The sequence below is a fragment of the Ictidomys tridecemlineatus genome, chromosome 13, assembly GCF_052094955.1.
Source record: "Ictidomys tridecemlineatus isolate mIctTri1 chromosome 13, mIctTri1.hap1, whole genome shotgun sequence".
In the NCBI taxonomy this organism is placed as follows: Eukaryota; Metazoa; Chordata; class Mammalia; order Rodentia; family Sciuridae; genus Ictidomys; species Ictidomys tridecemlineatus.
In genome coordinates this window covers 21,273,745-21,286,874 of record NC_135489.1, presented here as the reverse complement: position 1 = coordinate 21,286,874, position 13,130 = coordinate 21,273,745, and the positions used below count along the sequence as shown (strand labels likewise).

At 37.2% G+C, this 13,130-nt stretch overlaps 1 protein-coding gene across 7 annotated transcripts in view; it reads left to right on the top strand.

The window, feature by feature from the left end:
• Positions 1–13,130, top strand: part of Dcc (DCC netrin 1 receptor) — a 1,068,266-nt gene that overhangs the window by 390,449 nt on the left and 664,687 nt on the right. For all 7 annotated transcript variants that reach the window (XM_040273028.2, XM_040273020.2, XM_021725006.3 and 4 more), the window contains exon 2: positions 168–488. In XM_040273028.2, coding sequence (XP_040128962.1) covers positions 168–488 — 321 coding nt within the window. The remainder of the gene's footprint in view (positions 1–167; positions 489–13,130) is intronic.

Here is a 13,130-nt window from a genome sequence, read left to right as displayed (position 1 = left end):
CCACGGTACTAAATCTTTTGTTTTACATGCTATCCCTGATTTTAAGTTTATTTATTCAAGGAAACTTTTCGAATGCTTCAACTGTTTTGAAAATATTTTTTAAAGAAAAGGAATTTAACCATCAGACTTTTTACATGAACATATTTCCCTGTGCTCTTTCATTGCAGGTTTCCAGATTAAATCTTTCACATCCCTGCGCTTCCTATCAGAACCTGCCGATGCTGTCACCATGAGGGGAGGAAATGTCCTCCTGAACTGCTCTGCAGAGTCCGATGGAGGAGTCCCCATTATCAAGTGGAAGAAAGATGGCATCCACCTAGCCTTGGGAATGGATGACAGGAAGCAGCAGCTTCCCAACGGGTCTCTGTTGATACAGAACATACTTCATTCCAGACACCACAAGCCCGATGAGGGACTTTACCAATGTGAGGCGTCTTTGGGAGAGACTGGGTCCATTATTAGTCGGATAGCAAAAGTTGCAGTAGCAGGTAAGTGGGTCCTTTATTTTCCTTTTTCCTATGCTATCTTTGTATTTATTTGAGGGGGGGCAATAAGAAAATAATATTTGTAGAAATAATGTACATTTATTCTTTTAATTGAAAAGCAATTTTTATATGCTAAATGAAGCTTTTGATATATGTATACATTGTAGAATAATTATATCATGCTAATTAGTATATGCATCCACCACTTCACATTTTTATCTTTGTTTTTTCTGTGGTGAGAATGTTTAAAATGACTCTTTTTGCAATATATATATATATATATATATATATATATATTAAAAGTGGTCATCAATCTATGCAATAGATCTGAAAAATGTATTCCTTTTATCTAACGGAAACCATGTACTTTTCAACAGACATCTCCCCACTTCCTTCCCCTCTACCCTCCAAGCCTCTGGTAAATAGTATTCTGTGCTCTACTTTTTGGATTCCATGTATAAGTGAAACCATGAATCCTTTGTCTTTTTGTGCCTAGTTTTCCAGACTCACCCATGTCGTCAGAATATTAGGATTTTCTTTTTTAAAGATTGAACAATATTCTAGCAGATATACATGAATCTATATAAATATATACATGTATGTCATATGCATATGCAGTGCGTTTTCTTTATCATTTCATCCATTGATATTACTTAGATTGATTCTGAATCTTCGCTATTGTGCATAATACTTCAATGAACATTGGAGTATAGATACTCCTTTGTTATTTTGATTTTATTTTTTTGGATACCTATACTTACTAAGTAGTAATATAGCTGCATCATTCAGTTTACCTATTTTCAGTTTTTGTGAGGGACCCCTATGATGTTTTCCATAATAGCTGTACTAATTTACTTTTCCCATCAGCAATGTGCATTGTTAAGACAAAGAAAGGATGTAAAGATTCATGTCTCATGGTCTCAACTGATTTTTGTCCTGAAATTAGCTTAATAATCAACATAGCATTATGAAATTTTTTAAAGAAACCAACCTGGCTTATGTTGATTCACTGCTTACGTATATGAAAGGGCTTTTTGAATAGAAAAAAAATATGAAAAAAGTAATTTAGTAATTAATTCCTTTTTACTAATATTGACCTTTTATATGGTATAAGTTACAACATGAGAAATAAAAATTTCTATTTGTTTTTCCATATCTTGATTCTTGACCACATGTTGGCTCAATGGCTGGGTGATAACCTCAGTATATTTCTTTCATCTGGATATATTGAAGGCATGTAGACTCTGGTAGAACAGTGGAATATTCTGGAATCCATGGCATTGCTATGTCTGCTCTATTATTTCGATCAGAAGGCAACTCATAATTAATTCTTTTGGCCCTTGCAGTGTTAGAACTACAGGGAAAGGAAAAGGATTTTTGCTTTTACTTGTTTCTATTATGATTCAACCAAATGTTGAGCTGTGATATATTTTTTAAATTTGATATGGAACATTAAACAAAGCCAACAGATCCAACCTGAAATAAATTTAAACCATCAAATGGGTAAACAGATTTGAAGGACTATTTCCAAACTTAATCTTTAATTCTTCATAAAAAAAAAATGAGCCAATAGGCTCTTAGTTAGCCCTTTAATTCTTTCCCAGATCTCATTCAGTCCAGTTTCCTCCTGTAGAATGGTCAGTGTGAGAACTCATTTTCAACAATAATAGCAACTGGGACAATGAGACAGGACCCCCACGCACACATGTGCTTGTGTGCACACATACTCATGCACTCTTCCATGTTGGTTCAAGCCTATTGAAATCCTGGAAAGATGCTGTAAGAACTATAACACATACATATTCCATCAGCCCTCGAACTCAGCTTCACAACCCCATTGTGTATGTGTTTGTGTGTACAATTTCTTTCCTTCTCCAAGGACTCTGTTTAGACTGACTGTTTTGTTCCCTCAAAATTCCTACATTGAATTTCCAGCTTCCAATGTGATAGATAGTATTAGGAGGTGGGGCCTTTGGAGGTAGTTAAGGGATGAATGTGGTTAAGACCCTTATACAGAGGAAATGAGAGAGTTCCCTCACTCTTTGTGATGTGAGACTACAACAAGAAGTCAGCCGTCTGCAACCTAGAAGAGTCCTCACCACACATCAGTCCTACTGCACCCTAATCTCAGCCTTCCAGCCACTAGAAGTGTAAGAAATGAAATTCTCTTCTTTATAGGCCACCTAGTCTATGTACTTTGTCCTAGCAGCCAAACTAACAAAGGTAGACTCTTTCATATCCATTCAGCCTAGAGATTTCCTCAGTAAAGATGTGTTGGTGATAGGGTCCTCACCAACAGATAGAGTAGCCAAACATTCTGATTTACCCTGAGTTTACCATTTGAAAAGTTCCCTGTCCAAGGAAGCTCTTCATTGCTGGCTAAAACTAGGATGTTTGGCACCCTACCTAGAGGTAACCCTGCCTGCTTTAGCAATGACAGACTGAAGAGACAGGTAAGGTGACATCCTGATCATGAAAACACTGTCTTAAGCCACCTAGGGACTTGTGAGTGATGGGTGTCTGAAATCTGATTAATGAGTATCAAGTGTAGAGAGGACTGAAAGTTGATGATAATTATGGCTGATTTAAGAGGACTAAGTAGAACAAGTGCTGAGGATCAGGCAAAGCTGCATTCCTAGAATGCTTCAGATGGGGTGGAAAGGGCACAATTTGACTTTCCATCACTTGGGAATTTCTGGACTTACAGATCCCACCCCCCCACATCAGTTGTCTATAACCAAAGTTGCTCTGCTGATTCAAATGAATCAAGCTGGCATTTTGATGCCCTATTACAAAAGGCAGCTGCATCTGCCCTGTTAATGAAAATGGCCTGATATGTTGCAGTTTCAGTTTTTCTACCATCTAGAATCACTTTTATGTCTTCTCTGTTTCAATGGTGAAATGAAGAACGATTCCTTCCCTGTGAGATATTAAAATAAAGTAGCTTTGACTTTAGTATTCTGCACAAGGATAAGCTCACGGATTCAGTCATTGAGTTGCAATCTAATATTAGATTGTATCATTTCAAAGCAATAAGGCTGTTCACAGCATTTTAAACACTTACCATGCTGTTTGGCAACACAGAATACATCAATGTTATGTCTGCTGAGGTTAAGATTGCCAAACCACTAGAATTCACAAGGGGCATATATCTTCCTTGTAATAAAGACCATGGACCTGATTTAATCTCATTTTTAAAGCATTAGCAGTCAATAAACCAGTCACTACTAAAAGGTAACAGTCTGCTTTGCTTGGGTTAAAAAAAAAAAAGGTTCTCTAACCTCAGGTGTAGTGGCAGTGTAGTGCCCGTTTGCTACAACGCCCCTCTTCCACTTTTGCTTTCTCAATGTGTCTTGATCAAAAGAAATGTAGCAGATGAAATCTTTTAACAGGCAGAATGTTTTATGCAATGGTCTCGCCATGTGTCACTCATTCTATTTTCTAGGAACTTCTCAAGTACTCTTTAAACCCTGAATGCACACTTGGCTTAAGCGGGAAGGAGAGTGGGAAAGATAATAGTTTGGATATGAGGGATCCCCGCAAAGCTCCTGTGTGAATGCAGGAATATTTGGAGGAGAGAAAATGACATCAGGAAAGCTGTAATCTAATCAGTCTATCCTAGTCTGAATTAACGGGGTGGTAACTGAGGCAGGTGGAGTGTGGCTGGAGCAGGTGGAGTGTGGCTGGAGCATCTTCCCAGTGGTCCCTTCCCCTCTCTCTCTGCTTCCTGGCCACTAGTAGGTGGCAGTGCTCCCCCACCATGGCTTTCCACCATGGTTTTCTGACACCTGTGGCCCAGAGCAATGGAGTTATTCAAACCTGGACTGAATCTCTGAATGCCTGAGGCAACATAAATTTTTTTCTCCTCTAAGTTGTCCTCATTTGGACTTTTGGACATAGGGACAAAACACTGACTAATACACCATCCAATAAGTTGTTAAAAGTCACAGTGCAACAGGTTAATGACCATGAGTATTTCTAGTAATTTTGAGTTCAATTAGTAAAGAATTTCTGAGCTATCAAATATACATTTGAAAGCAATTTTACCAGTACTGGCTGACACTTGAAAATTTCATTTTTACCCAGTAAGTTTTAATCTAAAATGTTGAGGTCTTTCCTGCCATGTTTATATCTCTGTTTAGGCATAAGATTGATTTTGGAGAGAAGCAAAAATACACTTTGTTATCTATAATGCTTCTTCAACCACGTTCTCTACTCTGTACTTAATAAAGCACCTTAATGTTTAGTAACAGATATTTACCTTGCCAATGAAAACATAAGGCTTTATGCCATATATGGAGAGCTCTGTCCTTGTCATCCCCTCTTTCCTTCTTCTCTTCCTCCTTTTTCCCCACTCCTTCTTCCATATTGGATTTGACCAGATTAAGCTGCCCTACATCTGGGCATATATAAATATACTCATGGTGGATTGTGTTAGATTGCTTTATATCTCAGGAGTCTAAAATTAAATTAATGATTAAGGACTTTGGGTTGGTAAATGGACTAATGGACTGTGTTAGAACATTGCATCTGACCATGTCCATCTTCCTTGCTCCAGATATTGCCAGCTCTCCAAGCCACTGGATTCTCTTTTCTTCAACATACAAAATAATAACCAATCCCTTAAGGCTGTAATGACTTTTAAATGGAACATAGTTCTATGGAGCAAGAGTACTGTAAATAAACATAATAGTGGTTATTTTAGCATTATTATAATTTTTATTAGTCGGAACTAACAAATTTTCATGTTCCCATGTGATTGTGATTTTTTTTTTGGTGGGGAAATGAAATATAGATTACAAATACTGAGCCTTAAATTTTGTAATCTTGGATCAGTTATCTTCCTTTGTGATCTCTGAACACAAAGTGACAAACCATAACTTAGTTTTCAAGAAGTTGAAACCTACAGGTTTTTTTTTTGCAAGAAGTATTTAAATCCCTCTGACTGAAAGATTCATTTTTGATGAGTTGATCTATGATCATATCATACAGTCAGTATAATTTGTGTTGACAAGATCAGGAGTTCTAGGTAGAACAAGTATTGCACTCATCCCTGATAGAGATTCTTAGCAATCTTTTTGTTCTCTTTAACACCTTTTCAACTGAAAAATATTCACTGAAGTGGGGTTCATGGGACTTTGTCTAGACTGGGAGTTTCACAAATTGTCCCCTTCCTCTAGGAAAAAAAAAATTGACATTATTATGGTTTGGGTTAAAAGTATCCCCCTAGAACTCATGTTTTGAAGCCTTGGCCTCCAGTTCAGCAATTTTCAGATATAGGGCTTTTAGGAAATGCTTGGATCTTGAGGGATTTAATTCTATCAGTGAATTAATACATTGACCGATTTTTAATTTGAATGGACTAGTGGGAAGTGGTAGGAACTATAGGATGTGGAACCTACTTGAAGGGAACAGGTTCTTGGGGACATTCCATTGGAGACTACATCTTGTCCTGTCCTTTCTCTCTCCACACTTCCTGGCTGCCATTCAGTAATTAGCTTTCCTCCACTATACCCTTCTGCCATGATGTTCTGCCTCATCTCAGTCGTAAAGTAATGAAACCAACCAGTCAAGGACTGATAATACAAAATTGTGACCAAAATAAATCCTTCCCCTGTTAAGTTGCTTCTCTTGGATATTGTGCCACAGTGGCAAAAGCTGATTAACACAGATATCAATGTGAAAGAAAACCAAATGGAACAAAGCTCTCTGAATTGTCTTGAAAGACCCATTTTTTCCATTTTACCTGATATAACCAGAACAAACCTGTGAACCCATTCACACACTTACTTACTCATTCAATTACTTGCACACATGCTTCACCCACAGGCTCTGAGGGACACAATTGGAACCTAGTGTGGCTTCTGCTTATCCTTCCTCTTCTGGGAATACAGTGGGAAGATCTGTTTTTAAGTAAAGTGACAATGACTGCAAGACACATTATGGAGAACTTGTGTCCAGGTAGCTTTTGAGTATTTACATCTCAGCATTAAAACCACACTGACTTGCCTTTTGTGTTTCTTTAAAAAGTAGGTCTGTGTGCATTATCTCATAATTCTCAAAAAAAGTTTAGTGATATAGATACCCTTGTTGATAGCAGAGGGGAAGCAGGTAGGTGACATTCTAGAAGCAGAGACTAGAACTTAGATTGCCCAAGGCTGGATGCACAATATTCTCATCACTTTCTCAATCTTAGGACATTGGGTAGTTTCCTGTTCAGTCATCTGTCAGTCACTTGTTTAAAATCAATTAAACTCTCTAAAGTATAACTAAGGGAAAACAATAATGACAACAATTATTGATTTTACTTATTAGTTTATTTCATTGAAAAATATTAATTCTATGGGGAAATTATAGTATTTGAATGTTTGTTTTTGAGATGAGAAGACTTAGCTTTGAAAGCTATATGTTCAATAATGACACATGATACATCTCTACTGAAAAATTGTGAACATATAATTTTTAAAACAAACTCATAAATAGTCTTCTAGGAACACATTTAGTTTTTTTTAAATCTTTTTAAGTGGTTTTATAAATCAGGACAAGTTTTAAAAGGCCAAGTAAATTGCATTTACTTGAGTTGTTATTTCATTCAGAGCCTATGTTTTTTTTCTTCCCTGTTACAATAGATGTTTCAAGATGCAAATTGTGGCACTGTGCTTTTAAATAACACAGGCATTGTAATTAAAATTCCCCTGTGTTTAAAAAAAAATAATTAGTTACTTGAGGAGTTGTTTCAGTGAATTCCCTTCCAGAATGCCTCCCATTTAAATGAGTTATGAAATAATTAGTGAAAGCATATTATGGTGAGAGAAGCCAGAAAGAAGCATTTTGTGAAATGATAACCTGACCTTTACGTTCTTACTTAAAAGGAAGCAGAAAAAGGAGCTTGTCTGAAAGGAAAGGAGAATAAACTACATCGCCTCGGGTCACTCAAATATTATATAAAAGAAACAGCAAGAAAAATGCTCATATTCCTTCTCTCTACAGGAGCAAATATAAGAATCTTGCCTAGAAGGTCAAGTTCATCCATTGACGCAGTTTGGAAAATGTATCCCAGGGCTCTTGAATACTCTGAAAATTCTATTTTGGGAAGGTTCAGTTACAGAGCAAAGCTTTCCATTTTACACTGATAGGAATATTGTTTATTTTCAGATGATGAGCAGGAAAATAAATTGTTCTGACTCCACATCTCTTAATGTTCTTAATTATCTCTATTTAGCTAAATGTTCCTATTGTTTTGTTGTTAAAACATGAAGGAAAGAAAATATAAGGAAGTAATGTGGCATTATGTGTAAAGGTTGTATGTGTGCTGATCTTATTTTCCTTGAATTTTATTGCCAGATAAAAGTGGTAATCACTAACATGCCTCCTTTAACTACTCACCCACATACCCCCACTCCTTCAACTTAAATAATTGCATCTTAAAGGGCAGGGATTTAGTTGCCTCCTTCCTAAATCAATTAACTGCAAAAAAATTAGAATAGAAATATATGTATTACTGAAAAATATTCAGAGTGGAAAGACATCTTCTGCATTATAAAAATTACAATAGAGAACTTGACAGGGCTTTTTATAGTAGAAACATCAACAAAATAAGTTTTAAAAAATCTTCCAACCTTTCATTTCCTTTTCTTTATTGTGAATTGTAGTCCATGTGACAATGGGAATAGCTAATTATTCACTCCAATTTTAATCAGTATCTTAAGAGCACTGTTCTTTTATTCATCCCTTCAGCTATCCACAGTGTGGGTTTTGCTGGTACTGTCATGAACATTGAAGAGTAATATCTAAAATAATTCTGTGATAGTAACCAAACTATTTTGAGTTCTAGAAGACCCCTCTGGAATGTAAAAGCTTGATTTTCTTGATAAATGTGAGGCTAGCTAAGATTTAAGTCATAATAATGTAGCAGAGAAAAAGTAACATCTTTCCCTGACCTATCAGAAGGTCAGGGCTGACACCCCTGTAAGGAAAGACAGATTACCAAGAGAAAAGCACAGCAGATTTATTTAACCAGAGTCTTACTTAGCACAAGAGTCTGCAGAAATGAAGACCCAAAGACCTGGGTGTGGGAGAGAAGGACTGCATTTTAAATCTGATGAGGAAATGAATGGTTGTGTTGAAATATGATCTGCTTCAGTGATACAGTAGTAATAATCCAGAGAGAACATAGTAAAACCTGTGTACTCAGCGGATTCCTTTCTGTGTGTCTGTATCACATTTCTTCCCCCCAGATATTGGGGCAGGAAACCTAACACATGAGGGTCCTATAACCTTTATTGAGGGGAGGTAGGACAGAGAATTCTTTTATGCATAGAATAACCTCCAAAATGCCATATTTTGGGGTACTGTATCCTGTACCCTATCAATAAATAGGAAGATTAGGTAGCATAATTGCAAATCTCTGATGAAATTATGAATGATTATAAATTTAATAAGGCATTTTTACTTTTATGAACCTATCTCTGTTACTGATTTTTTTCCCATTACACTTTTTATGTACATAGTAAAATGTACTACTTAAATTTAATATTATATGGAAAACTTTGAATTCAGATATTTATATTGCACACAGATTTTTTTCTACAAATTAAGAAGACATCCAAACCTAGAGAATGTTCTCAAATAAGTAATAAACTAGTTAGAGAGAATTATGGAAAAGCTCATTGTATCTAGTACCTAAATCATTTTAATCTTTTCCTATCATGATCAGCAGCATATATAGGTGAAAGTACTGGATACAAATAGTGACAGAGGTACTTACTTCCTGATGAGAAATTATTGTTTTTAATAGCCTAATTTTATATTTATAATCTATGTAATCCATAATAAGCAAACTAGCCAATTTTTCATTTATCTCATAATTATTAAACATCTATTATTTAGTGGATATAAGAGCCACCTATTTGCTGAAGCAGCCACTTATTCTTTGATGCAGCAAAAAACTTGTGTTTGACCTGGAATTATGAGTTTAGCATTAAAAAAAATAAAATAAAATAGTTACAACTATTTTTGACAGCAGTTAAATAACTACAATAGGTCACCAACTTATCTCCTTATTTTATAATTTGCTGAAAATGACCCACACAGAAATGTGAGTCCCAGTGTGACAGCCAAAAGTTGCTTGGAACATTACTGTGACAATACAAAAACCTGAGTTCAGAGGTCAAAGTCTTCTCCACTGAAAAGCTTGATATAAAATTTTCTCCCAGATGGGTACGGTGTACACACCTATTATCTCAGTGGCTCAGGAAACTGAGGCAGGAGGTTTGCAAGTTCAAAGCCAGTCTCACCAACTTAGTGAGGCCCTAAGCAACTTAGCAAGAACTTGTCTCAAAATAAAATATTAAAAGGGAAGGAGGATATGGCTCAATGGTTAAGCATCACTGAGTTCAATCCCAGTTCCAAAAAATAGAAGAAGAAGAAAACCTCTCCCAGCATCTGAAAAGCAGCTATTTGTACACAAAATTTATTCTAGATTCTTATCTGAGGCTTTTCTCTAAATGCAGCTCGGCATGGAGGCACCTGCTCTAAGTGGGCCATATGGAGTTCTAGAGCTCCATTTCTGGAGGGCAGTTAAGCACCAAGTTTCTGCCTCACTCGGAATCTCAGTGGGATGGAGTCAGAGTAACTGCATTTAAATTGTTTGATAGATGTCAGTATTTGGCGGTTATGAAAGCATGAGACGGTTTGTTTTATCATCTGTATATTTTCCATTATGATCTATTTCCATCCTCACCCAGCTCACCCAAAGACATTTAGACATAAATACAGAAAACAGACACACACACTTCCCTCACCCTTCCATTTAAATGGCTCTTTCTACCTAAACCTCTATATCTTAACTCTATTGATAAACACCACAACTCTGAAACCTACCCTTTGATTTACAACCGCTGCACTATTGTTTGTTCTATTACACTTATTTTTCAAAATCACTCTTTATGAAAAAAAGAAAATAGTTTCATTATAACCCTGAGGCTTCACTACCCTTACAGAGGAGGACCTATTAGGTTTGTTAACTGAGATTCCACCTGGAACATTTCTCCAACTAGAAGCCTATTTAAGAAAGTGTGTTAAAGATTAATAAAGCCTAGACAGCTTCAACATTAAATTTCAGTACTGGTTGATTTTATTGGATTGGATTTTTGTGGCCCCTCTTGCAAGGGAATTCATCTATAAAGGCTAGAACATGACAAAAAAAAAAAACAAAACATTTTTTTGATCCAGGCAGTACTTTTAGAAGTCACTTTAGATTCTACAGTATATTGGACTCTTTATAAACTAACATTGTGGCTTTATCTCCAAACCTTTTTGCATTTGAGACCCTGCCCAGGAAGTACCTAGGTATGAAGAATTCAACTGTGAATAGCTTTGTTGTCTGAAAACCAGAAGCCAGAATTGTTTTACTGCCATTCACTGGGTGAATAGAGCTGGCTTCTCCCCTAACTTGCAAATGTCATTGAAATCTGTTGCTTATTCCCGTAGGAATACTGATGAGTTGACCTGCTAATGAACAGCACAAGTTTTGCTGGGGAGAATCTTACATATACAACAACCTAGAGGATTGCATCTTACCAGAGTACTGCATTTTCCTGTAGTGATGTGATTCTCTTCTGCTTTCTGTTAAAGGAAGTTTTTTTGTAGTATCACTCCATGAACACACTTGAGGTTGAGAGGACCCTTAGGTCTACAATGAAACTTCTCAGGCTCTAGTTACTGTCAACATGGCATTGAGTCCTATCAGCAAACCATAGAAGAATGGAAGCCTCTCCTGTTGGCTTCTGATGGTACCTCTGGCCTCATTTAATGTAATCAAATCCATACAACCCTCCAGCTTTTGTAGCAATCTGCTAAACCATGCCTTTGCCCACTTCATTCTATGTGTAGTACTTTCTACCCCATCATTCTAATTCCTGCTTTTCCCCCACAAAAAAAAAAAATACTCAGTCTTATACAGCCCATTTTCTAGAATCTTTAACTGGCCCCCTAGGCAAGGAAGGGTGCCATCTCTGTGCTTATATTAACTTTCCCCTGTCAACATGAAACACACTCCACTGTATCCTTATAATACACAATTCCTCAGCTGGGCCATGACGCCCTGAAGATACAGACCACAGTACCTCTGTCTTAGCTTCTCTGGGTGGACTGGCTCTTTAGAACCTTGATAGTTGAATGGTACCATGTGGGGTTTAGGAACCTGGCCTTCAAAGCCACACAGAGAGGACTTCAGAACCTATCTCTAGCCATTCTCTAGTTTTGTCCACTTGAACCACGTATGGATATGTCCTAGACCCAGTTTCCTGTTAGGTGGGTTTGAGGTGGCTAAGGGAACAAAGCACCAGGCAACCCCCTATAGAACCACCTGTCAATCAGCGGGGTCTCCTGACTAAATATGGATCTCAGCAAGCTCCCTAGGTAGGACAAGGTGCTCTAAAAACCTCCCTTTCCTGTCCCAAGCCCTCCCTTCCTGCCCTAAACCCAATAAAAATCCCAATCCAGCTGAGACTGCATGATTCCCAGGACCCGCTCCGTTGGACCGGAGGGTCTCACCTGGGAGCAAATCTCAATAAAGCCTTGTTCAGGAGCAAATCTCAATAAAGCCTTGTTCAACAGCCCTGTTAATCTGCCTCCTTTTGGTCATTGGTGCCTGACCTTACATTTCCCATCTGCCAAATGCAGATTGGGATCATGTCTACCTTGTAAGGTTGTCTTGACCATAAGTTATACTTCGTAGTGGGCCTGGACAAAAGTAACAGTTCAATACATGGAGCTTCGTGAAAAATAGAGAATTAGAACAGTATTGAAGACACTGGCAGCAAATGGGATGAGGGAAGCTCCAGAAAGAAGTGCTGTTTTCCTAAGTGGACACAACTCCTGTTTCCTGCTTCTCCATCGCTGGCCTGTTACCTATGCAGTGTCTGGTTCTTCCATGGTCAGAGGGACCCTGTGTAAACACGTGGTGTTACACAAGCCTCTGTAAAGCTTTCCACACCAATACCTCCATCTGAAAAGATCAGGATTAATAAAATAACAAGTATGCTAGCAAGTCCCTGCACAATATTTAGCACACCACTTAATTCTCACTTGGTGAAAGTCAGATGTAAGTTTGCCATGGCTTTGAAGAGCTTTCTCTTCACTCGAAAACCTCAGAACTATCTTCTGCTTCCAGAAAGTCAAGTGAACTATAGGTTGACTGGTGACAGCAACTGACCTCTCATGTACCATGGAAGGAAATCATCATTAAAAAAGTAAAGATATTACTCGGGTTAAGTAATTTAGGTCAATGATGAATTAGATTAACAGGTGTTTTCACATAAACCTTAATTACTCATGACTGACATAGCAAATTATTCCTCATTTTATACTGGCAAGTAGTCATCCCATTTTGCCAGAGGATCTAAATTTGCTTCTCCCAACAAAGTTTTATTCCCCCCTTCTTGCTCAATTTGTGTAAATATCTGTAATGTAAATGTTTCTCCCTTAAAAAGCTTCTTGAAAGGGTTTTCCTAGGAAATATTTTCATGATCAGCATTATTTACCTTGCCTGTGTAGCTATGTAAATAATTTCAGGCTTTTCTCCACCAGAATTTTTATAACTTAGCCTGTCTTTAGAAAATGTGAGTAAGATTGCAAAATACT